Genomic DNA, 27,978 nt, shown 5'->3' with positions numbered 1-27,978 from the left:
AAAGTACCCTACTGGTACCTTGGAACCCTCTACAACCTGGCCTAACTCCATTAAACCACACTATAGCTGAACCAGCACAGAAATGAGATTTGCCCAGCACAACTTCCTCAGTCCTGCTCCTAGTGGGTAGAAGGTTGCAGAGGTCACAATGCCATTTCTATGGTATCAGGACTTAGACATGGTACTACATACACCAGACATGGAGTGACATACACCAATGTCTCAGGACCCCTCTCCTTTATTAGGATACACTCTGCTGTAGTCTTTCACCCAGGGGAGGGCTTAGAGACATCGTCAGTGACATATGGCTGGCTCCTCTTATGTACAGCCAAAATGGTATGATTTTTAAAATGCTAAAAGTTCTACCCAGCTCCCAAATTTCTCTCCTACAAAATTCCTACCAATAGAGTTACTCCTCTGGGTAATTCTCTGTTAAAATGGTAGAACTAATTACAAATATTAGCTGGTACCTCTGAGAAAGAGACAGGTCAATACTGAATGGTGACAAACGGACTGGGAAAGTATGTGATTCTTCCAAGGAGGGCTAGTCTTAGGTGTGGGTCAGTAGGTGAGGGTGCTGCTGTAAGAAGCTATGTAAAATAAGAAATAGAGCAGGTCACATATGCCTTGGGCAATGAAAAAAGGGGAATGGGGAGGGACCCAAGGCATCTTCTGCTCACATCCCAAGTTGCTTTGGTCACCCTCCCAAAAGAATTAGAACAATGAAACCTCATCCCTGTGAGAGTTAATACCAGCATTCCACTTCTCACATTCACCAGCATCTTCTGTCTACCCGTACACCAAAAGAATAGAGGGGCAGGACCTTGAACCACTAGTGAAAGGTTGCCAAAGCGTCCTTTATATCACCCCAGCCTTTCAAGGCAATACTGTATTCTGATTCCCAAGTTTTAGTTCCATCAGGGAATCCAAACCTATTCTCCAGGCCTTTAGTCTCAGAACTTCCCATTCCCTACCAACTACTCTTTTAAATTGGGAAGCATGAATGTAACAGTATGAAATAGTGGAAAGATCACTGGCCTAGGAAGCTAGAGGACAATAGATTCAGCTCTTCTGTTCAGCTGTGTGACTTGGGTCAAATCACTTCATCTAGCTGGGATTCAGTTTCATCATCTGTACAATGATGGTGTAGACTAGGCAATCGCTAAGTTCCTCCTAACTTAATGATTCCGTACGATGATATACTTACTTTAAACTGAATCTAAGTTGAAGTCAGTGAGCAGCATCCTGACTTTTAGAAGTTCTCAAGGGGCAGCTTGGTGGCGCAGTGGATAGAACTCCAGCCCTGAAGTCAGGAGGACCTCAGACCAAACACTTAACACTTACTAGCTGTGTGACCCTGGGCAAGTCACTTAACCCCAATTGCCTTAAAAAAGAAGAAGAAGAAGAAGAAGAAGAAGAAGAAGAAGAAGAAGAAGAAGAAGAAGAAGAAGAAGAAGTTCTCAAAGCTGAAAACAGACACCTAATCCATCTTTGTTTCTTTAGGAAGAAACTGAAAACCCTTTGGAGATGGTGAAGAAAAAGAGGGATACTGTTTTGGAACTTGAAGTCAGAGGAATAAGGAAGAGCCAGGAACTACTGGTAAGAAGAGGGCACGGCTCCTCCGCTGGTGTTCTCAGACACTCATCCTTAGTACAATAGTGAATAGCATGCGCTCTCCAGGAAGAGAGTTTTATGCTTGGTGAAAAGTTCCTTCTAGTTTTGCGTGAAGTTGTTAAATTCAATCGTACAAACATTTGTCAAATCTACATATATCTTTTTATATGAAAAAATAATTTGTGAGTTTTAACGGCCACCAGCAATTTAAATACTTTCATACGCAGAAAAGAGTAAGAGGCTTGCATAAAGAAACCATGATCTTGCATGTAAATATTGTTTTTTTAACTTTGTCTCTATATGTATATGGGTACAAACACATATAGGTATACATATACGTGGGTGGGGGTGTAGGTATACACACACACACACACACACACACACACACACACACACACACACACGGTAGTAACAAAACAGGTCCATTTGTCCATGTCCTCTCTATGTTTTTTTTTTGTTTTCTTATGTGTCTTGAAAAATGTTTTATTGATTTTTGTGTTTTTACTCCCACTTCCCATTGACTTCCCCAAGTAGAAGCCTTCTCTTTTAATAAATTATGTATATAGTTCAGCAAAACAAATCAATGCATTGGCCATATCTGAGAATAGTGGATTATTACATATTATGGGTATAATGTTATGTTAAAATATTATATACACATATTTGTTGTTGTTGTTCAGTTGTTTCAGTTATGTGTTATTCTTTGTGATCTCATTTGGGGTTTTCTTGGCAGATAGTAGAGAGTTTGCCATTTCCTTCTCCAATATACATAATAGATAACTAATTGCTCATATGTTTTATGTAATATTATTAATTATTATGCATCTCAAGTGGTGAGAAGTATATTCATGAAATAATTATTGTTTGCTGCTTTGATCAAAATCGGCGTTTTTCAAACTATTGTTACCATCACATAAACTGTTCTCTTAGTCCCACTCATTTCATTCTGCAACAATTGGTTCAAATTTTTCCATGTTCCTCTGAATTTATCATATTTTTCATTTCTGATGGTACAATAATACTCTTATTACATTCCTATACAACAACTTGTTCAGCCATTCCTCAAAAGTTTGGCACAGATTTTGTTTTTAATTGTTTGCTGTTACAAAAAGTGTCATTGGAAAAACTCTTGTACATGTAGGTCCTTTCTCTTTATCCTTGGTACGGATGGCTAACAGTGGCATCACTGGGTCAAAGGTTAAGTACAGTTTAGTGACTTATCAGATGTATATTAACATTACTTTTTGCTTATATCCCTTCCAATAATTGTCCTTTCATCATCTTTGCCAAGCTAATGGGTACAAAGCAAAAACCTCAGAATCGTTTTAACTTTCATTTCTCTAATCATTAGTGATTTGAAGTGTTTTTCCATGTTTATTTATGGGTATTTCTTTATTTGAGAACTGGCTTACTCATATCCTTTGGCCATTTATCTAATGGAGAATAATTCTTGTTCTCATATCTTTGTATCAATTCTTTATATAAGTTGAACACTGGACCTAATTTTATTAGAGAAACCTGCTGAGTTTTTCCTAGTCATTCTCCTTCTATTTATAAATGCATTTATTTTATTTGTGCTAAAGCTTTTCAATTTTATGTAATCAAAATTTTCTATCTTATCTTTTTTGATCTATGCCTTGTTCAGGCAAACGTTCTCTCTCATATATAGTTGTAAAAGATATCTATTTCCTTTAATTTTTTTATAGGAGATCAATATTTCTTCAGAAACTCCAGTTCTGCTTGATTCATTCTCAGTTTACTCACTATTAGACTGCTCTACATCACAGGCAGCCTCGCCCCTTACCCCTAACCTTTACAAGTCTTCCCCCACTAGACTATGGTCCTTAAGAATAAGGACAAGCCTGCTTTCTTGTATTTGAATCACTAGTGCTTACTTAGCACAGTTACCTAGAGGGTGTGGGGAACCTGTAGCCTAGAGGGCACTTGTGGCCCTCTAAGTCTTCAAGTGCAGCCCTTAGGGCCTAGAGGGCCACATGCGGCCTTGCCACCACAGATTCCCCACACCCAGCCTAGAATGTACGCGTGGATATGTGTACATAAGGGTGGATGTAGCTATCATTCGGTCATATTTCCACTTAGAATTTATTATGCTACGTGATTAAAGATACTGATTTAAAACTAATTTCTATCTGACTACTTTCCAGTTTTCTAAGCAGGCTGGGTTTTTTGTTTGTTTGTTTGTTTTTTGCTATAGAGACATAACCCTAGTAGTTGGTATCCTTGGGTTTATTGAACACATTGCTGTTTTAAGATATTTCTGAACTTTGCTTACCTAAATCTGTTCTACTGATCAACTTTTCTATTTTTTTAATCAGTACCAAATGTTTTGGATGGTAACTGCTTTGTAGTATAGTTTGAAATCAGATGCTGCTAAGCTCCCTTGATTTTTACCTTTTTTTAAAAAAATTAATTCTCTTTAGAGTCTTGACATTTTGCTCTTCTAGATTAATTTTGTTATTATTTTGTATAGTTATATAAAGTAGCCCCATTGGTACTCTGAATAGTATTATATTTAACCTGCAAATTAATTTAGACAGTATTATAATTTATAGTATATTTGCATAGTATATATGTAAAGAATTAATATTTCTCCAATTATTTGTCTTTATTTCTGTAAAGAGTGTTTTTAGTTGTATATGGTTAAGTCTTGAATGTTATTTTGAATGGACTTTCTTTTTATATCTCTTCTAGTTTTGTTAGATATTACAGACATTTTAACAAGTTTTGGCAGTTTATTTTATATCCAAGTTACTGTTCCAGCTAATTTTTGGTTGACTCTCTAGGATTCTCTAAGTAAATAATCCTATCATCTGCAAATAGTAATGATTTTGTATCCTCATTACCAACACTGATGATGTCAATTTCTTTTTCTTGGATTACTGCTCTAGCTAACATTTCTAGAACTACATTAAATATTAGTGGTGAATATGGCTATCCTTGCTTTACCCTTGACCTCTAGTGTTTCTCCATTGCAGATAATTCTAGTTTTTGTTTTTCAGTAGTTTACTATATAAAGGAAAGATCATTAATTCCTATATTTTCTAATGTTTCTAACATAGATAAGTGTATTTTGTCAAAAGCTTTTTCTGCATCTGTTGATATTATCACATGGCTTTGTTTTTATTTTGTGTTATTTCTATGGTCATATTACGTTTACAGTTTTCCTAATGTTGAACCAAATCTATATATTCAACCTTTCTCTTTTTCCTTGTTTGAATCCCCATCATTGATATGATAGTTATCTCTACCTGGATGTCCCATAAGGCATCTTAAGTTAATATGTCCAAAATAGAGCTTATTATCTTCTCCCCAACTTTTACTCATTTTTACTTCTATCCATGATATTTCCATACCTCCAGGTACTCAGGTTTACAACCCTTGAGTCATCCTTGATTCTTCACGCTTCCTCATCCTCCATATCCAAAAAAGTTGCCAAGTCTTATCAATTAATTCTGCATCTACAACATCTCTTCTATATGTCCCCTCCATTCTCCACCCATAGAGCTACAATTCTAGTTCAGGCCTTCATCTTTCCTCATCTAAAGGTTTTTTGCAATAGCTTCCTAATTGATCTCCCTGCTTCTAGTCTCTTCTCTCCCCAAACCATCCTCCACACAGGTATCAAACTGACATTCCTAAAGTGCATTTCTGATCAAGACTCCCCTGCTCCAGAAACGTATGGTCTCTAGAGAAAAATACAAATTCCTCTGTTTGATTTGAAACTAATATACATTAGTTTCTCTCATATACCCTACTACGTTACAGCCAGATTGGCCCTCTTATTATCTTTCATACACAACACATCATCTCTTCTCTTCATACATGGGCTATGCCAAATGCGAGAACGCTCTCCCTCTGCATCTCTGTCTCAAAGAATCCCAAGCTTCCTTCAAAGCAGAGCTTAGGTGCCTTCATACACGCTGTTTCCCCCCACAAGATGTAAGGCCAATACAAATAGTTTGGAAATACAGGCAGTCAGGGCTTTTGACCCCCCTACATTTTACTTTTCTGCTCATCTGATAGGACTCAGACCCAGCTTTGCCTTGGGAAACCTTTGATTTACATTTTCATTGCCTCCTGATCATTCATCATTTTGAGTCTTTCATCAATTTCTACTAGCTCCCATGTAAACAAAGTATCCTCAGTTCACTTTTCCCCTATTAACTGATACAGAAACTGATATAGAAAGGCAACTCCGGACTACTTATGGAATAAGGAAAATCTGGCCTAGAATGTAGCTTCTAGGAATACAATGTACTGAAAAACAAAGGCTGCAGTGTGTGTGTGTATGTATGTGTGTGTGTGTATGTACACATGTATGTGCATACTGGCACGTGTATAAGCGTGAGATCAGATGAAAAAAGAGTCTGAGAATCACGGTAGGCTTTGGTAAAGAATGAATTCTCTGGAAAATTATTGTTACTTTGTTATTTGGTTAATACTAACTTTGCTTAGTATGTCTGACTTCATCCTTAAGCAGGCACAAAATCAGACCTAAGTATCTGATTTGGCACAAATGTACATAAAGTTCCTATATGAGCACTTGAATAAATAGTGATTGATGAGTATATATATATATTTTTTTGGGGGGGGGTGGGCAATGGGGATTAAGTGACTTGCCCAGGGTCACACAGCTGGTAAGTGTTATGTGTCTGAGGCCAGATTTGAACTCAGGTCCTCCTGAACCCAGGGCCAGTGCTCTATCCACTGCGCCACCTAGCTGCCCCCAATGAGTATATTTTTTTAAAAAGCCAAATGTATACAAAGTACCATACACATCCAAGTTCTGAAGTCTAATTCAGACACAATGATGCTCATCAGTAAGTTCTAAAATACTCTTTCTATTCCTCTCCACTAAACAATCGCAGTGTGATAATGGAGGAAATATCCCTGGACTAAAGCCCTGTCATCCTTTTAGTTACCCAGGTTAGCAAACTTGGAGTCATTCCTGACCCTTCCTTGTTCCTCATCCACACCGCCCCCCCCATACAGAATCAGTTGCCATGTCTTGTTGATTTTACACCCACAACATGTATCTCACCCATTTTTTTCTCTCTACTCACATAGTCACTTAGCGCAGGCCTATATCACCTCTTTCTTGCCAAAACTCAGATAGAAACCGGGGCTACTATTCTACACATGAGGATCCCTGCAGGTGGCATGTTGACTTAGTCTTAAAATGTAGTATTATTTAATAAAAATTATTTATGTATCTTTAGTTATTTTGTTAAATATTTCCCAATTACATTTTACTCTGGTTCAGCCACACCTAGGGAGTATTGTGGGATGCACGTGGCAGCATGTTTGACACCTCTGCTTTACGCTTACTGTAGCAGCTTCCTAATTGGACTTCTGGCTTTCGTCATCTCTCTTTTCCAATACATGCTCCACAAAATTGAGCCTTCTCCACCTCAATTCTTCTTAAAGCCCAAAGCTGACCTTGTTACCCCTGCACAAGAACTTTCAGAGATTGTCACTTATAGGTTAAAATACAAAATCCTGACTCAGCTTGGCATTTGAAAGACCATTGCCCGCTTTATGAGGTTTATGTAACATTGTGCCCCCTTAAGAAGAGGGAACCCATTACTTCCTGAAGCAGCCTATTCCGGTTTGGAATAGTATTTGTTCCAAACTGGAGAGTTTTTCCTGATATCAAGCCTCCATGTGCCTCTTGTAACTTCCAAAACACAGCTTCTGATTCTGCCCTCTGGGGCCAAGCAGAACAAGTCCAATTCCTTGCACATGAATGGCAGCCCTTCAAATACTTGAACATAAGCATCACCCTTGATGGTGACTTATGCCACCCCTGAGTATGCTCTTCTCCAGGATAAACATCCCCAGGTCCTTCACCTAGCCTTACGTAGCAGGGATGTAGGCCGTTGCCATCTGCCATTTCTTCCTCGTGTCTGTTTTGTCTTTGCATCCCTAACACCGTACGTCAACAAGCATAAAGTAACTGCTCTACGTCAAGCGCTATGCTGAGTCTGGAGACTTTTTTTGAAAAGATGCAAAAACAGTCCTTGCTCTCAATATTATAGTCTAATGACTAGATGAACTGGATAGGAATTAAGTAACCTGGAAGCTACTCCTAGTTTTCCCATTAACTGTATGATTTGGGGCAAACTGCTTTATTTTTCTGACCTTAGTTTTCACATTTGACAAATGAGGAGGTTAAACTAAATGGAATCGGGTAGAGTTAAGTACAAATCTAGCCTCAGACACTTACTAGATGTGTGACCCTGGGCAAATCACTTTATCTCTGCCTCAGTTTTCTCATCTGTAAAATAGGGATGATAATAGTACCTATCTCCCAGGTTTGCTGGGAGGATCACATAAGATGATATTTGTAAAGTGTTAAGCACAGTACCTGGCACACAGTAAGCACTATCTACATATCAGGAGTACATACACACACACACACACACACACACACACACACACACACACACACACATATGTATTTATAGATTTAAAATTCTATGACTCTAATACATATTGAGTGCCTACTACATACAAAACACTATGCTAAAGTCTGAGACCACAGAGAGATATGACCTGGTCCCTGAACTTAAGGAGTCTGTAATATATTGCATTTTATATTAAAGAATAATCCCATATTGACAGCAGGGATACTGGGATCTATACTTTTTCCCAATTATAAGGAAAGATGGAAACCTGGGAATTTCAGGGCTCCACAGGGTCCTCCCTGTAGGGAGGGTCCAGGGCTACTAGGGCTACAGATGCATGCATAATGGGAGCTGACAGGAAGGAAAGGAGAGGCTACCTGGATGGGCAATGATATCAAATATATTTATGAGCAGCAGAGCCTTGTCTGCTATGTTGCTCAGAAACGGAAGGAATTAGTTGCTAGCAGGTTTCTACTGCCAGCAACAAAGAAGGTAATGCAGTGAAAAATATAATGGAAAGATGTTTGTAAAACAAATATTTAGTCACCTGTATCCTTAGAACATTGCATGACACATGATAGGCCCTTACCAAATGATTGTTGATTGTTCCTCCCGAACAGAATTTTCTGTTTGCCTGAATGTGCCTGTCTCTCTGTCTGTGACCTAGTGAATTCATCAATTCTTTACTTCCTCCACACTCCCCGGCCATCATAATCCTCTAAGGTTCATGATCTTTTTAAACTCGGTTTATTTACTCTCCATACTTTCATAATGAGTTGTACGTCCAGATAAAGATAAGCTTATTTTCACTGCATTGTGAACAAATTTGTTACAGAGGCATGGATAAGAAAGGAAAATTAAGGGTGGACAGGGCACAAGTGAGACCAATTGCCCTGCACACCAGAACACTATGTAAAGTTCTCTGATGACATAAAGGAGACTTCAAAAGAAATCATTTATTATTTGATTAAAGTGTCACTTTTTACCTCCATTAACACAGCTAATCAACAAGTGATTTACAAACAGTCCCAGACTTACAAACACTAGAGAGTCGTTTACATATGAACCTATTTAGCAGATAATGGAAATGGTGTGGATACAGTTTACCTAGATTTTAGGAAATCCATAGATAAAATATCTCGTGTTACTCTTACTGAACAGATGGAGAGATATGGATTAAACAATAACACAATTAGATACATAAAAACCTGGTTAGATGGCCCGACTTAAAGTTGTTGCTAATGGTTCAATGTCAGCGTGACAGGTTTCCAGCGGCTTGGCCTTATGCTGTTTAACATTTTTACCAATGATATATATAAAGACATAGGTAGTATGTTCATCAAATGTGCAGATTTATTTAATCTGGGAGTGATAGCTAACATAGTGGATGACAGAATTAGGATCCAAAAGGAGCTTGACAGACTAAGAGCATTGGGCTGAGTTTAACACCACAAAATTTAATAGGGATAAATGTAAAGTCTTGCGCTGGGGTACAAAGAATCAAGTCCATAAGTATAATAAGATGGGAGAGGCATAGATAGATGGAAGAAATTAGGTCTGGACCAAAAACAAACAAAACCCTCAATAACAATTACAACACATTTATCTACTGATTAAAGGTTTATAAATTAGTAACCTTGTGATGTAATCTTATCCCCATTTTACAGAGTAAAAGGCAACTCTGTAAAATGACTGTTCTTGCCTTTCTTTGCACATCCATCATTTAGCACAGTGCCTGACACATAAGTATTTAATAAATGCTTGTTGACTATTGGCTGACTTTTTGAATTAGGAGGAGTATGTTAAGATCATAAAAAATTCCAGAGCTATCTCTCTAATAACCCTCTGCTTATTCAGATAAGCAGGGAGATTTATGCACACTGGAGGCGTTTATCACTGACAGGGAGGATGTTTCTCTGTACAACATTTAACCTTTAGAAGGTAAGGTCCTCTTAAGTGCTTCTTTTTGCAGATGTTATATTGTCATGAATTCATGAAACTCCTAAAAGTTATTCAATGGTCCTCCTTATTGAAATTCATGATTACTCAAAAGAAGTTGATTTTTCATATAGGAAAAACTAAATAAGTGGGAAATACTTTTTGTACAAACGATGAAATTCAATTGGTTCAGTTCATTGAGCTGAGACATCAGTACATATATCTAGGGCAGACACTGGGCCCAGAAGTGGAGAGAGAAGAAAGTGAGCTGGATGGGATTTTTAAAACTGCACAGTGCTTTTAATGAGACCAAGCTATTCTGCAGTACAAAGATTTGTCTCTTAATCAGTTAGTTAATTTTTAAAGATCAATCTTTTCAACACAAATGTTCTTCAGCAATTGCATATGGTTGCAAATCTTGGAATACCACAATCTCCAAAAGATTTTTACCTGAGCTCACTTCCTCTGTAGAATTTTAGGCCATGGGATACAGTGCCTTTCTACTTCATAGACTAAAATTATGACAACACTATAACATTTTCATATTTCCATTCTTTGTTTAAAAATTAATGTTTTTATTAATATAAATAGTCGTTAGGAATGGGCCTGACTCAGGCCGGCCTTCTATTCATTTAGGTTTAATTTGCAGATGAAATTAATTACTCATTTAACAGTTAAAAAAGAGGTTTACTTAGCCATAACATAGAAAGGATATTCAACAAGGATACTCCAGTATTTAGCTTGGGTAGAAACAGCCCTTCTTTGTCTCTATATGGAAACATATCTGATCCTCAGGGCAGGATGTGATGGTCTTGGGATAGCCACCAAGTCCGAAAGACCCTGACTCCAATTAGGTAGGTCTTTTATGCCCTTAGTGGACCAATACTACAAGAGATTATCAGGAAGATGGCCAAGGATGGTACAACTTGAGTGTTAGTCTCCTGGGACAATCTAGTCCTAGGAACAAGATCGTTAACTTTCAAGGGAAGACTGGCCTAACTCATGTTGGAGGTCGGGGTGGGGGACTTCATCCCAATGGTTTAAACATTCTTCTCTTTATTAAGTGAAGGTAACATTCATCATCATTGTTTGTTTAGAAAAAATGGGCTCCAGTACACATCTGTTCATCTATCTTACACTTAGAGCTTCCTTTCTGTTTACTTGTATATAAGGAAAAAACTACTTATTCCACTAAAGCACTGAATGATTAATATATTTATCCGGGAAATCCACTCATAATTTATCATTTGTTATTTAAAGAGACTTGAATAAACTAGTCTGCTAAAAAAGAATCCAGCGAATTATACAGCAATATCATTGAGAAATTTTATGATCAGAGAAGAAGGTGGGGCTGGTTCTGTAATAAGAGCAAGGAATAAGAGATAGGAAGGCTAAATGTTTTATCAGTGCCTATGGAATGTAAAAACACCAAAACTCAACAACTCGTTCGTGAGGAACACACTTAAAATAAAGCCCCCACAATATTGATCATTTCTGGTTTTTATCATCTTTACTAATTTGCTGGGATGTGAGGCGAGTTAAAAAACACAGTTAAATAAGATTATTTTAAAAATTCAGTTGATTGACAACTGTATTAAACTATGTTCTAAGTTACTAATAATAGAAATGAAAATTTAAATAACTCTAAGGCTTCACCTCACAATCCAGCAAACTAAGATGACCACCTACCACCACCACCATCCCCGCCAACACCACCACTTCCACCACAACACCAACAGAAAGAGGCAATGTTGGAGGGGTTATTAGAAAGATAGGCTTATTTGGGTAGGGCCTGTTGATAGAGCTAGGAACTGGTCTATACATTCTGGAAAACAATTTGGAACCATGTGAGAAAACTGACTAAACTTTATGCCCTTTGACACAATGTCACCTCTCTCAAGCATATTTCCCAAGGAGACTGATGACAAAAAGTTCCCATATATAATAAAATACTCAAAGCAGCACTCTTTCTGCAAGAAAAATGGGAAGAAATTGGTGTCTTTCAATTGGGGAATGGATGAACAAATTACAGTACATGAACGTAATAGAATATTATTGTACTATAAGAAACAAAAAAAGAAACAACAAATATGTCATTTCTTATTACTCTTCCTGAAACACCAGTCTGACCATGTCACTACTACCCCACCCCACCCCCAATTCAGTAAACTCCAATGGCTCCCTATAGCCTCCAGGATCAAATACAAAATCCTCTGTTTGGTATTCAAAGCCCTTCATAACTTGCCCCCCTCCTACCTTTCCAATCCTCTTATATACCTTATTCACTTCCATGTGCTACTCTCTGACATATAGTGGTAGTGGCCTCTGTTCCTGTTCCTCCAAAAGTCACTGCATCTCTTTATTCCAGGCATTTTCCTTGGCTGTCCCTGCCATGCCTGGAATTCTTTCCTTCCTCACTGCTTCCTGGGTTCTCTTGGCTTGCTCTAAGTCCCAGATAAAATCCCACCTTGTACAAGAAGCCTTTCTTGATCCTCCTTTAAAGCTACTGACTTCCCTCTAAGATGTATTCTGTAACTCCAATGTCCTCTGTATATACCTTGTTTGTACATGCTTGTCTTCATGTTATCTTCCCCCTTATTAGACTAGCATGTCTTAAGTGATTAATAAATGCTTATTGACTTGTGGACAATATGAAGAATTCTAAGAAACTTGGGAAGACTTTTATGAATTGTTGAAGAATGAAGTAAGTGGAGCCAAGAAAGCAACATACACAATGACAATGACATAAAGGAAAATTACCCTAAAAGATATCAGAAATCAGATTACTACAATGACAAATCTAAACTCCAGAAGGCTGATGATGAAACTTAGCTCTCTTAGGTAGACAGGTGTTAGACTATAAGCATAGGATGAAACAAATGGAGTTAGACACGGTCAATGTGTCAGTTTGACCTCCTTAACTGTGCTTTATTTTTGTAAATAGTATTTTATTTTTTCCAATTATATGTAAAGATAGGGTTTTTTTGTTTGGTTGGTTTTTTTGGCTAGGCAATGGGGTTAAGTGACTTGCCCAGGGTCACACAGCTAGTAAGTGTTATGTGTCTGAGGTCGGCTTTGATCTCAGGTCTTCCTGAATCCAGGGCCAGTGCTCCATCCACTGTGCCACCAGGCTGCCCCCTAAAGATAGTTTTCAACATTCATTTTTATAAGATTATGAATTCCAAATTTTTCCCCTTTCATCTCCCCAAGATGGTAAGCAATCTGACATAAGTTATATATGTGCAATCATTTAACTATGCTTTCTTATAAGGGAAAGTTCTAGTGGGAGAGTGGTATTGGGAAATTATAGCAGTGTAGGAAGAAAAACATCAATAAAACAAAGAAAGATATGTAGAACAATACAGAAGATCTTCAGTTGGTTAGCTGAATTCTTTTCAGAGGATCAAGAACATGGATAAGGATAGCATAGCATGAGAAGGTCAACTAGCATTTACTAAGCACCTACTAAGTGCCAGGAGGGGCAACTAGATGGCATAGTAGATAAAGTGCTAGGCCTGGAATCAGAAAGACTTCTTCCTGAGTTCAAATCTGGCCACTTACTAGCTGAGTTTCTCTGGGCAAGTCATTTAACCTTATTAACCTCAGTTTCCTCATCTGTGAAATGAGCTGAAGAAGGAAATGTCAAACCACTCCAGTATCTCTACCAAGAAAACCCCAAATGGAGTCACAAAGAGTTGAACACAACTGAAACAAATGAACAACAAAAATGCCAGGCACTGTGCTAAGGACTGGGGATACAAAAAAATGCAAAACCAAAACAGCCTCTGCTCTCAGGAAGCTCACAGTCTACTGGAAAAGACAACATCCAAATAGCAACATACATGTACAGGATAAATCTTTGATAGTCTTGGAGGGAAGGCACCAAGATTAAGGAGGACTAGGAAAGGCTTCTTGCAGAAAGTGAGACATGAAGGAAACCAGGGAAGCCAAGAGATGGAGATGAAGAGGGAAAGAATTCCAGCCATGAGGAAGAGCCAGCAAAAACACTTGGAGTCAAGAGATGGAGCATCCTGTTCTAGGAACAACAAAGAGGTCATTGGATCTCAGAGTAGAGAAGGCAAGAGTAAGGTGTAAGAAGACTGGAAAGGGAAGAAGGGGACAGGTTATGAGGGACTTTGGATATCTGATCTTGGAAGTGAAAGGGAGCCATTAGAGTTTATTAAATAGAGGGCAGAGGAAGCTAGGTGGTGCAGTAGATAGAGCTCTGACCTTGGAGTCAGGAGGACCTGAGTTCAAATCCAGCCTCAGACACTTGAAACTTACTAGCTGTGTGACCTTGGGCAAGTCACTTAATCCCAATTGCCTCACCAAAAAGAAAAACAAATAAATAGATGGCAGCATAGTCAGACCTGCATTTTTGGAACATCACAGTTTGATAGATGAGTGAAGAGACTAAGGCAGGGACAGTAACCAGTAGGCTATTGCAATAGTCCAAGTGTGAAGTGTGAGGCCTAGACCAGTCTAGGCAGTTTTAGAGGAGGAAAGGGTTGATACAAAGGTAGAAATGATAGGACTTGACAAGTAATGGGAAATGGGGAGGTAAGAGAGAATGAGGAGTCAAGGATGACAGTAGAAGCTTGGATGACTAGGAGGATAGTGGTGTCCTTGACAATAATAGAGAAGTTAGGAAGAGGGGTTTGGGAGGGAAAGATAATGAGTGTAGTTTTGGACAGGCTGAGTTTAAGATATCTATGGGACACCCAGTTTGAAATGTCCAACAGGCAGGTGGAAATAAGAGAATGGAAATTGGGAGAGAGTTTAGGGATGGACAAGTAGATCTGACAGTAATCTTCATGGAGATGTCAATTTATACCATGGAAGCTAATGAGATCATCACATGAAACAGCATATATGAAGAAGAGAAGAGGGTCCAGGATAATGCCTTGGGGGATACAGGGACACCCAAGCTTAGCAGGTATGATCTAGATAAAGATTCAGCAAAGGATACAAAGGGTAGCTAGGTGGTACAGTGGATAGAAGGCTGGGCCTAGAGTCAGGAAGACCTGAGTCCAAATCCAGGCTCAGATACTTACTGCTATGTGACCTGGGCAAGTCAGTTAACTCTGTGTGCTTCAGTTTCCTCATCTGTAAAATGAACTAGAGAAAGAAAGAGTGAACCACTCCAGTATCTTTACCAAGAAAGTCCCAAAAAGGGGTTATGCAGAGTTGGTCACAATGGAAAACAACTAAACAACAACACAGGAAACAAAAGAAGTGGTCAGACATGTAGGTGTAGAACCAGTAGAGAACAGAATCATAAAAAGTTAGAGAGAAAAGATTATCAGAAGACGGCTGCAGAAAGGTCAAGAAGAAATTAGATCAATCAACAAATATTTCTTGAGTATCTTCTTTGTGCCCAACAATGTGTTAGGTTGTTATGGGGAACCCAGAGGAAACAGAATATGAAATGTTATGCATGTAGTCAAAGCATGCAAATAGAGGTGTCTTGCTCTGTGAAGTTACATTAAAAGGAGGAAGGGGATGAGAGTTCTTCATATTGTCCTTCTGGTGGGACGACATCTGGTTTAAGAAGGATGAGGATTAAGAAAAGGCCATTAGACTTGGCAATCAGGAGACCATTATTAATTTTGGAGAGAGTAATTTCACTTGAATAAGGAGATCAGAAGACAGACTGCAAAGAGTTAATAAGAGAGTGAGAGAAAAGGGGCTGGAGACACCTGTTAGATGGATTCCCCAAGTTTAGCCACAAAAAGACTCTTCAGAGTCATATAGCCAATGTGTCAGAAGCTGGACTAAAATCCATGTCTCAGTAAGTCCAAGGCCAAGTGTCTATTCACTACACTACATTATCCGTTTTGGGGATCTAAAATCTGCTACTCAGCAACTTCAATCCACTAGTCCTAGTTTGCCCATTGCGACCAAATAGAACAAACCTAATTCTGCTTCCACAAGACAGCCCTCCAGAAGAATAATTTTCACATTCTCCCTTAAGTCTTCTCTTCTCCAGGAAAAACATCTGATTTCCTTCAACTGATCCTCACATAGCTTTATCCTGAAGCCCTTCACCATTTTAGTCACTCGCTGAACTTTCTCCAACTTATGAATGTTCTTCATAAAATGTGGCGCCCAGAACTGAACATGACATTCCAGATGTGGTCCCACCAGAGGGCCAATACAGAAGAACTCTCATCCTAGACACTTTGTCCCTCTCGACGTAGCCTGACAGGGTAAGACACCTCTATTCGCGTGCTTTGACTACATGCATAACATATCATATTCTGCTTCTCCTGGGTTCCCCATAACAACCTAACACATTTTTGGGCACAAAGAAGGTACTCAAGAAATACTTGATGACTGATTTAATTCATAATATTGGAAACTTAAGAGACTTGGGTCCTATTACTGGTTTATTCTACAGATTGCCCAGTAACTTGAATAAGTCATAGGTTCTCTCGGCTGCCATTCACACATCTATAAACTAGATATAATGCAGGAAAGAAGGAAAAGACAGAGGGAAGGGAGGAGGAAGGGAGAGAGAAAGGAAGGGAAGAAAGAAAGAAAGAGAAAGAGAGAGAGGAGAAAGAAAGAAGAAAGAAAGGAAGGAAGGATGAAAAAAGAGAAAGAAAGAAAGAAAAGAAAGAGAGAAGGAAGAATGTGTTAAGTGCCTATTATATGCCAAGCACTGTGCTAAGCAGCTACCTTATCTACTTACAGCTAGATAAATACTTGGTGAGGGCTATATTAAGAGACAGTCACTGAGCATTCACTGTGTACATGGCACCGTAGGTATGATGACTGAATATAGATCGTGATTGTAAAGGGGCCTGGAAACCGTGTCACATGATGTTCAAGGGAGTAGACTAAGGGAAGAGGGACATAAAAGTGCCTTTCAAGTATTTAAGAAGATATCACATGGAATTTATTAAGCCTACTATGTGCTAGGCACCAAGGATACAAAGAATGCAAGAATGCCTCTCAAGTCTGTTGCTGCAGACAACAGAGCTAGGACCAAAGTGTGGGAGTTAGAAGATGGCAAGATTTCAACTCAATCCAGTGAAGAACTTTTTGACAATTAGAGCTGGCCAAAATGATGGAACAGGAAATCCCATAAATTTGTGGACTCGTTGAAAATTTTCAACACCATGTATTTGGGGTGTTATAGAGGAGATTCCAGAATGGGAGGGATGTTGGATTAGATGATCTATTAGGTCGTTTCCAATTCTAAAGCTATATGATTATTCAAATCACATTACTCATCTTCATCAAACTCACAATTTAAGATGGACACACTGACACAGAAAAAAACAGAGAGAAGAACAGAGCAACAAAGCAAACCCTAACTCCCAGACTCTAGAACAATGAGACCCACATCTCCATTTTTAAAAAAAATTGCATGATGTCTCCCAACTTCCTCAAAACCTATATGAAAACCTTTTCATACTCCATCCATTGTCTTTCCTTTCTTGGCTTTAGTAACACTTCTTTTTTCTGATTCATCTCCTACCTGACTGCTCCTTCTCAGTCTCCTTTTCTGGATTATCATTAACCTATCTGCTCACCTTGGGTGTTTCCCCCGTCTGTCCTGGATCTCTTCTCATCTGTTCTCTTTTCTTCTTCTCTTCTCCTCTCTCTCCTCTCTTGTTGTCTCTTCTCCTCTCTCTCCTCTCTTGTCTTCTCTTCTCCTCTCTTTGTCTTCTCTTCTCCTCTCTTGTCTTCTCTTCTCTATGCCCTTGCCTAATTGGCCCTGCTTCAAGTCTCTCCCCACTCCAATCCTTCCTACAGCTGAAATAGTGTTTTCCCTTAAGCACAAGTCTGACCATGATGTTTCTCTACTCAGTAAGTTTCAGTAACTTTCTGTTGCCTCCAGGGTAAAATATAAATTCCTATCGTTAGAAGACCATATCCAACCTATCTTTCCAGCTTCATTATACATTACTATACACTATAGTCTAGCCAAACTGATCTTGTCTCTATTCTTCACACATCCTCATCTCCCATCTCCATGCCTGGAATTAGCTCCCTCTTCACCTCTGTTGCATAAAATCCCTCTCTTCCTTCAAGACACCTTAAACACCACCCTTCCCACTTTTCCAATGCCCTTCTTCCTAAATTATGTTGTACTTATTTTGCATTCATTCTATAAATTCTTGCATATGTACTTGTTTCCCCTGATCGAATAGGGGAAGATCCTTTGAGAGTAGGGATGGGGAGCCAAGATGGTGGAGTAAAAGCAATGACTTGCTTAAGCTTCCTCCAAACTCCTCCAAATACCTGTAAAAAATGGCTCTAAACAAATTTCTAGAGCAGCAAAACCCACAAAAAGACAGTGAAACAAATTTCCAGCCCAAGACAACCAGGATGGTTGATTGGAAAGGTCTATTGCACCAGGCTGGGAAAGGAGCACAGTTCAGCATGGGCTGCATAGGCAAAAACCAGTCCTCAGTGAACCTGGAACAGTTCTCAGGGGATTGAATCAAGGGGAACTGTGGCAGTTTCCAGGCTTCTCAACCCACAAATGCCAAAGACAAGTTAGAAAGTCAGTAGGAAAAGTCTGTCTGACAGTGGTGAGAGAGGAGCTCGGTCTGGCCCCAGTCCCAGCATAGACCCAGGACTGCTTCCAGAGCTCTTGGCCCATAGATGAAGGAGAGATCAAGCTTCTGATCAGAGGAAGACTACAGGGATCTCTTTGCTGGCACTGAGGCAGGATTTTCTTGCTTTGCCCATGCTTGGATCTGGGTCACAGTTCTGCGTGATGGTCCTGGGGTGAGGAGGAGCACTGGAGTGGTAGAGCTCGTAGTGGTGGTGAAGAGGGAAGCCTCTTCACAGTTCCAAGGCAGAAAAGAGTGCTTGTGGTCAATCACAGACCAGAACCCAAGCCAGGAAAGAAGTAAACACCTCACCCTTCATCGTACCACCTTGGAGAGTAGGGATGATTTCATTTATTTATATTTTTGTCCTTAGCACCTGGCACATGCTGGCACATGGGCTATTAGAAAATGTTTGTTGATTGATCATGTCCCATGGGTTCAATTATCACCTCTATGCAAATAATAATAACAATAATAATATTAGATAGCATTTATGTGCTACTTTACGGTTTGCAAAGCACTTGACATACATTATCTCATTTGCTTCTCACATTCTACCTAAGAAGCAGGTACCACTATTATCCCCGTTTTACTGAGGTTGAGAAAGGTCAAGTCAGGGTCACACAAAATACTAAGCATCTCAGGCAGGATTTGAATTCAGGTCTTCTGAGCACTAATCTTGTATCTTGAACTGCCTGCTGGATAGCTCTACCTGGATGTTGGATACACATCTTAAATTTAGTTGCAAAACAAAACTGATTTCTCTACCTTACCAAAAAACAAACAAACCTCAAAACAATAGCAAAAAATAGCCCCTCTGCTAAACTTCCCTGTGTCTTGCTGAGGGTGTAACCACCTTTCCAGTCACCTCGGATAACAACCTTAGAGTCATCCCTGACTCTTCACCCGCCCTCACCCTCGGCTTGTCAGCTCTGCATCTTTCCTGGACATCCCCCTCTCTTCAGTCACACAGCCATCACCTTGCGTCAGACTTAGTTCATTAAATCTACCATGGCTATGATAATTTCCCACTTGTTCTCCATGCTTCAAATCTTCCTTAGACACACAGCTGCCAAAACAGTATTTGTAAAGCACAGGTGTAACCATGATACCCTTTTCCTCAAAAAGTCTTCAGGAAACAGTTATATGACCTCAGGATAAAATGCAAACTCCTTCGCCTGGCATTTAAAGCCTTTCAGTCTGGCTTCAATCTACCATTCCAGGCTTCCTTCACATTACTTCCCTTCACAAACTCCACTTTCCACCTAAACTGGTCTATATGCTGTTTTCCCAACCCAGCATTTCTTTTCTGGCCTTTACAATCCATCCTTCATACATGGAATATGCTTTTTCTCACTAGCTCCTTTGGGAAACCTCTCTATATCCCTCAAGTTGTTAGTGTCCTCTCTTTCCTCAAATTAAGCTGCATTTACTCCTGATAATGCTGTGGACTGGCTGTGCACCTGAACCATCTACAGACACAAAGCAAGTTATCACCTTATTAATTAGCCAGCAAGGGAATGCAGTGTGCACATTAACCACCAGGTGGCAATACACTCAAGTCACCATCCAAGTGGTTTCATCAAAACCTGTCCAATGCACTACCGTGCACTTCCAGCAAAGGCATTTACCACAGGGTGCTCAAGCCTATGAACTCTTGGACTACTTACCCCTTTTCATCACCCTGATTGCCCAGTGCTTATGTTAGGGAAAGTGTACTGCTCCCAATTCAATACTGATGTAGAGGTATGAAAAGAAAATGGAATATAGCTCTGAGAAGCCAAAATCATGGAAATCTCAATATGGCTCTAGTCCCCATCACTATTTATCTGGAAAATTTCTCTCTCTCTGTTAACCAACTTTATTCATGAGACCATAAGACTTTTCAGTGGCAATATGTTTTGTTACAGTGAAGTAAAAACTATTAAAAAATTAGTTTTCAAGCCCAATCATTTTCCCCAAACCTCATTCCAGCTGGTAGATTGTGGGACAGATCCAAGGAAGGGGTTGCTTGGTTGGAACCCTCTAGGATCAGCTCTTTGAACAACTGTTGAAAATAGGGATTCCAAACTATCTCCTAGCAGTTTGGGGGCTTTGCTGGTCCAGTCCTGCTCCATTTCAGCCTTGGCTCACCCACTGCTCTATCTTCCCATCACAACATCTTGGTCCTGGATCTTTCCCAGAATCTTTACCTCAGTCACAACAGCTCTGGAGATCTGTTACAGATCTATCCTTGCCAAGCTTAAATTAAGTGAAAGCAACAGCAGCTTCAACATCAAACATCGGGGGCAGCCACTCCTGTGACCAGTTCCCCATCTTGCCCTTTCTGTTCCCACTCTCTGTACTAGGGTTGGATGGAATGGTGGATCAGCAATGCTTTTCAAGGGAGGAAACCCCACCCTCACCCTCACCCCCGCTCCAGAAGGCAAGGGGGAAAGGTCAAATTATATAACTGCATGCAAAATTTCACTCCGTTTCCCAGGCTCTCATATGACTGCATCCCTGTCCTGGGCATGCAGAGTCCTACTTCCAATGCCCTTCTGATTTAGTTTTCCCTGTTGCAGGTCCCTCTGAATACCACAGCAATGAAATATGTTTCAGACTCCACCTCATACTTCTCTGTTTGAAGTACGTCCCCCAGTAGAATAAAAGACCGGGATGAGGGCTGGGACTGGTTTTTGTCTTTGTACCATCTGTGTCTAGCATTAATGCTTTTGCACATAATAGGTGTTTAATAAATGTTTGCTTAATTGAATTCAGTATTTTTTAAAAATGAAAGAGAACTAAAATTAATTTTGCTTTCATAAATAATTAGAGACATTCTGGGAATGGTATAAAAGCAGGATTAGGCATCACTGATAAAGGCAGACATCACCTAATGTTTATACATTTGAAGTTCTATATATTTTTAAAAGGATCAAATGTTTTGCTTCAGAAAGTTCTATCTTATGTAATAATGGTACTGTAGTATTAGGGAAAAGAAGACTTATAATATGACGTTATTTATGTGTGATAACGAAAAAAGGGTTCATTCGTGTTGGGTGGAGTTTTTTTAAAAATAGCTTTCCCTTTCCCATTTATCTTTGTATATTTCAGAGACAAACAGAAACTGAGAGGCAGAAGATAACATCTGAATTTGAAAAACTCCACCAATTTCTAGTGCAGAAAGAACAAGACTTCCTGGCCCAGCTAAAGGAGATAGACAAGGCTATTTTAAGGACACAGGATGAGAATATTAATAGGCTCTTGGAAGAGAGGACTCTTCTCAGCAACCTTTTAAAAGAAATGGAAAAGAACCGTCAAAAGCCTGAAAATGAATTCTTAGAGGTTGGCTGTTAGAATAGTGAATCAGGGAGGAAGGCTAGGGATAAAAAGGGGTGTATTCTACACCATCAGCCAATGCAGGGCAACTCCAAGACACGTCACTTAATCTTCCTGTAGAGAAGACATATAAAGAAACCCTAGCAAAGCACTTCTATCTCCAAAAGTGGAAATGTGTTGTCAAAACAAAAAGGGCAATTCATTGATTCAGTCTGAGGTAGAAAATGTTACTTAACATGATTGATTAGCTTTGACAAAGCATTCACGAGATCATTCCACCTTCAGGAGACAGCTAGTCCAGTACAAGGAACATAGAGATGGGAGTTAGATTTGAAATCTCAGGATAATTCTGCCTATTACTTGTTAGGTTACTTTGGATTTCTCCTTTCTAGGTTCTATTAACTTGATGGTGCCAATAATACCAATTTCTGACTAGCTCATAGAGATGATGTAAAGATAGGCAAGAAATGGGTCTGAAATTTACCTGAATGGCTAGTAATAAGTTCAAAGAACATGACAAACTTTTCCCCCAGTTAATAACTTTTTACTTATACCATGTTTACAATAGAATAATCATTTCCCAATATGTATCACACACACACACACACACACACACACACACACACACACACACACACTGAATACCCACCTGCAACAATGGAAAAATTAAGCAAAACTCAATTGGCAAAGCAACTGTATCTGCCAGTATATGCATAATTCCACCACCATTATCACAGTTAAATATCTTAATAGAGCATTAAAGGAAAGAATCTACTGAGCAACATGGCTTTGTTAGATGGCTAAGCCTATCCCATCTACTAAGTAATCTTGCCAAATAATGAACTTAAACATATGTGTGAAAAGGCCAGGAAAGTAGTAATGAATGCATCTCTGTATTCCCAGAAAAGGTGCCTATGATGAGAAGCTCATTTTTAAGTTGTAAAACAAACGTGCTAGACAAATGCTAATCCAACAGGCTATGGTATATTTGGAAAAGTGAAGAAATTCAGGACATATAGATCAGAACCTGAGTCTTCTTTGTTTTCCTTACAGGATGTCAGGACCATCTTGCACAGGTATGTAGACAGGTAGACAGGACTCTTGCGCTGTTGCCAATCTTGTCCCCTGAAAAAGGCTTGGGAGCCCATCTGAGAATGCAAGATTAGTAGTGCTCACATTATGGGACACATGTAGATTTTAAATTAGCAAAACAATAACAAAGAAACTCATCTACCTTGTCCTGTAGCTGGTTGTTCATTTGCCTGGAACCTAGAGAAGTTGGAGGTTAAAATGAAGAAAAATAGTAGAAAAAAACATTCTATTTGGAGTCAGAGGACCTGGGTTTTCTTTTTTTTTTTTCAAATTAATTAATTTATTTTTAGTTTTCAACATTCACTTCCACAAGATTTTGAGTTCCAAATTTTTCTCCCCATCTCTCCCCTCTCCCTATTCCAAGGCATGCATGCTGAATACTCCTTCCCCCAATCTGCCCTCTCTTCTATTACCCTCCCTTGTCTTATCCCCTTCCCCTTCTATTTTCCTGTAGGACAGGATACATTTCTATACCCCATTGCCTGTATATATTATTTCCCAGTTGCATGTAAAAATAATTTTTAACATTCATTTTTAAAACTCTGAGTTCCAAATTCTCTCCCTTCCTCCCTCCCCACCCACCCTCATTGAGAAGGCAACCAATTTGATATAGTTTATACATGTGTAGTCATGCAAAACACTTCCATAATAGTCATGTTGTGAAAGACTAACTTCTCTCCTTTGACCCTGTCCCTTCTCAAAAGTGTTTGCTTCTGATTACCCTCTCCCCCAATCCGCCCTCCCTTCTATCATTCCTCCACTCTCTTATCTCTTTCCTCCCTATTTTCCTGTGCGGTAAGATAGATTTCCATGCCCAAATGAGTGTGTATGTTATTCCCTCCTTAAGCTAAATCTAATGAGATTAAGATTCACTTATTTCTTCTCATCTCTCCCCTCTTCCTCTCCACTGTAAAAGCTTTTTCTTGCCTCTTTTATGTGAGATAATTTACCCCATTCTGCCTCTCCCTTTCTCCTTCTCCCAGTACAATTCTTTCTCACCCCTTAATTTTATTTTTTAAATATCCTCCCTTCATATGCTACTCCCCCTGTGCCCTCTCTATATATATTTCCTCCAACTATCCTAATACTGAGAAAGGTCTCATGAGTTACAAATATCATCTTTCCATGTAGGAATGTAAATAGTTCAACTTTAATAAGTCCTTATGATTTCCCTTTCCTATTTACCTTTTCATGTTTCAAGAGCAGCATGAGTCTTGTATTTGAAAGTCAAATTTTCTGTTCAGCTCTGGTCTTTTCATCAAGAATGCTTGAAAGTCCTCTATTTCATTGAATGTCCTTTTTCCTCCTGAAGGATTATGCTCAGTTTTGATGGGTAGGTGATTCTTGGTTTTAATCCTAGCTTCTTTGACCTCTAGAATATCATATTCCAAGCCCTCAGATCCCTTAATGTAGAAGCTGCTAAATCTCGTGTTATCCTTATTTTGTTTCCACAGTACTGGAATTGTTTCTTTCTGGCTGCTTGCAATATTTTCTCCTTGACCTGGGAACTCTAGAATTTGACTACAATATTCCTAGGAGTTTTCCTTTGGGGATCTCTTTCAGGAAGTGACTGGTGGATTTTTTCAATTTCTATTTTACCCTTTGGTTGTAGAATATCAGGGCAGTTTTCCTTGATAATTTCTTGAAAGATGATGTCTAGGCTCTTTGTTAGATCATGGCTTTCAAGTAGTCTAATAATTTTTAAATTATCTCTCCTGGATCTATTTTCCAGGTCAGTTGTTTTTCTAATGAGATATTTCATATTGTCTTCTATTTTATCATTCTTTTGGTTTTGCTTTATAATTTCTTGATTTCTCATAGAGTCATTAGCTTCCATTTGCTCCATTCTAATTTTTAAGGGATTATTTTCTTCCTTGAGCTTTTGGATTTCTTTTTCCATTTGGTCAATTCTGCTTTTTAAGGCATTCTTCTCATCATTGGCTTTTTGGACCTCTTTTGCCATTTGGGTTAGTCTATTTTTTAAGGTATTATTTTCTTCAGTATTTTGGGGGGGTCTCTGTTAGCAAGCTGTTAGCTCATTTTTCACGATTTTCTTGTATCACTCTCATTTCTCTTCCCAATTTTTCCTCTACTTTTTTTACTTGCTTTCCAAAATCCTTTTTGTGCTCTTCCATGGCCTGAGACCAGGACCTGGGTTTGAGTCCTAACCTGCTACTAACCTTCCCTGTGGAACCTTGCTCAAATTAACTTTCTCTGGGCCTCAGTTTCCTGCTCTGTAAAATGAGAAGTTTGGACTAGATGACCCCTAAACTTTCAGGAGTTAAATTTATGATCCCATTAATGCATTTTAACTTTTGTCATTAAAGGAGGGAGCAGGTAAGACATTAGTACACTAGTCATTTTTACTTTGGTTACTGCCTCCAACCCAAAGCATTACTGCCTGGCTTTATGGGAATATGGGAAGAATAAAAGAGTTTCACCTAAGTTCCTTGTGGACTGGTGGCTCCATGGCACTGAATTCTGACAGGCAGTCTCCCTGAGAGATTTCAGAACCTACAAGAGTGGGAAGAATAGTAAAGAAGTTAGTAGGAGAAAGTGTTAAGTAAACCTCACTTTTCCTGGATCTGGCAAATGTCATTTTTGTGAAGAGTGTTGTTCCTCTTGACCCCTTCAATTCAATCATTCAATCTACAAGTATTTATTAAGCACCTACTACTCTGTGCTAGGTGCTGGGGAAACAAAAGCAGCAATACATATATCACTTTCATATAAGAAATACAAAACCTTCACTTGATTTTCAAAATGCCATGTCTGTCCTTAGGTATGATGATACTAAGCCCCCTATGTCAACTCCCAAGTTCCCTGACCTGGACGAGAGAATCAAGATTTTCTCACAGAAATATTTGTCTCTCAGCCATTGCTTACAACAGTTTAAAGGTAATGGACTATAATTGTTTTCATATGAAATGTTTATTATTGATCCATGAACATTTAGACCAGTAGTTCTCAGAATGTGGCCTATGGGGGCAGCTAGGTGGTGCAGTGGATAGAGCACCGGCCCTGAAGTCAGGAGGACCTGAGTTCAAATCCAGCCTCAGACCAAGCACTTGACACTGGGATGTGTGTGACCCTGGGCAAGTCACTTAACCCCAATTTATCTATTTTAATTTCTAATATGGTAAATAAACGTGTATATATGTATTACACATACACATACGCACATAAATATAGCCCACATAAATAAGAGCTCTTTGGAGACTTCAGTAATTTTTAAGTGTGTAAAGAAGCCTTGAGACCAAAAAGTTTGACAGCTATCGACCTAGATGAAGTCTCTGTTTTTTTAAGCAATAATTTACATATGCATAGCACCTGTCTCCTTAGTGCCTCAAAACATGTTAATTTTTTTTCCTCCTAGAAAATCTACCATCTTTTCTGATGGAAATGAGAGGTAAATTGCTCAAAATAACAAGTCTGGTAAGGCTAGCCATATGGATATCACCTGTCATTTTTTTTTAATTATTAGGTATTTTTCCTTCCCATCTCCTCCATATACATACTGAAAAAAGAATAATAAAAGAAAACCTTTGTAATGAATATGTATAGTAGAGCAAAACAAATTCCCATATTGGCCATGTCCAAAACATTCTGTATATTTAAGTCTATCACCTCCTCTCAGCCCTGAGGTGGGGAAACGTCCTACATTAGTTCTCCGGAATTATGGTTGGTCACTATAACCTGGTTTTTGGTTTTTTTTAAGAAAAGCAAAGAAGCATATCCTTCCCAGATATGAGGAGGGGAGGGGAGGGAGCAGAAGCAATGACAGCAATCAGGCTATCTTATTTACTCAAAGAAAATAGGACTGGGTCACAGAGCCCCGTTTAGCTCTGTGCAGATTCTACATTTGCCTGGCAGGGCTTGTTTTCAAACGCATTTATAGTTTTCGTGAAACATAGGAAGGCAATACAAACCAATGTCGTTCACAATAGAGGAAGGACATCTGAAGGTAATGAAATCTGAAACCAGGGAAAGTGAGCAGTTAAACAGGTGATAAGGCTGTAAAACTGACTGAAAAAAATTGATTCTTCTGTTTATACCACAGACAGCTTCATTTTCCACTAGAAATAAATAAAACTCAGCTTTCTTTATTTCAGAGAATCCTCAGCACTCTGAGAATGGTGCTATTGCCATCTGAGCAATAGAGTTGATCATTCATGGCCAATAGAATCTGAGCCAGATTCCAGTGATCTTCAGGTCTTTCCTGCTGTGGAAAGAGGAGCTGAGAGAGTAGTCTTACTTCTGACATAGTTCAGTAGAAATATCTTTGGATTTGGAATGAAACGTATCTTCCTCTGGAGAAAATGGAATAGAGGAAGGAAAATCACAGTAATCATCTAGCCAGAAGACCTTTTCCAATTCCTCCCCTCAGACTCACTCATACCCATGTAACCAAACTATGGATCTCCACTGTGATCATTCTCTCCTAAAACGAACTCTGTTTTTTTTTCTCCCCAGATTCTATGACTTTGGACCCAGAAACTGCCAACGCTTTTCTTATGGTGACAGAGGATCACCAGCATGTGAAAAACATAGGGACCAAACAGGATGTGTCCAGAAACCCAAAGCGATTTTCCTATTTTTCCTGTGTCCTGGGGTCTCAAGGTTTCAACTCAGGCAGGCACTGCTGGGAAACAGAGGTTACTCATGGAGGTTACTGGGGACTGGGAGTTGTCAAAGAATCAGTGAATAGGAAGCAGTGGTTTAAGCTAAGACCTGAAGAAGGAATCTGGGCTATCGGGCTGTACCAAAATCAGTACCAAGCTCTTACCTCTCCCTGCACTAGTATTGTGTTGAAAGAGAAACCCAAGAAGATCAGACTTGTCTTGGATTATGAAGAGGGCTTGGTATCATTCTATGATACTGAGACTATGAGTCACATCTTCACTTTTTCTGCTACTTTCACTGAGAAACTCTTCCCCTTTTTCTGGCTGCCCTCAAAAGGGTCTTATATAACACTCTGTCCCAGTAGGGAGTCATGCTTCCCCTGAACATCTCTT

General features: G+C 39.2%; 1 protein-coding gene across 2 annotated transcripts; it reads left to right on the top strand.

Annotated features, from left to right (window-relative positions):
- Nucleotides 1-207: 207 nt before the first annotated feature.
- LOC110220609 (E3 ubiquitin-protein ligase TRIM15-like) lies at nt 208-27,978 on the top strand. Of its 2 annotated transcripts, XM_021004668.2 has the most exons (7): nt 208-336; nt 1,504-1,599; nt 21,647-21,877; nt 22,925-22,947; nt 25,746-25,861; nt 26,340-26,372; nt 27,437-27,978. In XM_021004668.2, the coding sequence occupies exons 1-7, from the start codon at nt 334-336 to the stop codon at nt 27,967-27,969; spliced, it is 1,035 nt and encodes a 344-aa protein (XP_020860327.1). In that variant the 5' UTR covers nt 208-333; the 3' UTR covers nt 27,970-27,978. The 2 variants fall into 2 exon arrangements, with proteins under 2 accessions (XP_020860327.1, XP_078007660.1); XM_078151534.1 differs by lacking the exon at nt 21,647-21,877.

This window comes from Phascolarctos cinereus, unplaced genomic scaffold (assembly GCF_003287225.1).
Source record: "Phascolarctos cinereus isolate Bilbo 61053 unplaced genomic scaffold, phaCin_HiC Scaffold_3;HRSCAF=262, whole genome shotgun sequence".
NCBI classification, from domain to species: Eukaryota; Metazoa; Chordata; class Mammalia; order Diprotodontia; family Phascolarctidae; genus Phascolarctos; species Phascolarctos cinereus.
The sequence above is the reverse complement of the archived record's forward strand: the minus strand, read 5'-3'. Positions and strand labels throughout refer to the sequence as shown.

What these genes read in the sequence shown, in the direction of transcription:
- LOC110220609 (XM_021004668.2), top strand. An exon ending in GTCAGGACCATCTTGCACAG is followed by an intron (nt 22,948 to 25,745) that starts GTATGTAGACAG and finishes GTCTGTCCTTAG; the next exon opens with GTATGATGATACTAAGCCCC. An exon ending in TTGCTTACAACAGTTTAAAG is followed by an intron (nt 25,862 to 26,339) that starts GTAATGGACTAT and finishes TTTTCCTCCTAG; the next exon opens with AAAATCTACCATCTTTTCTG.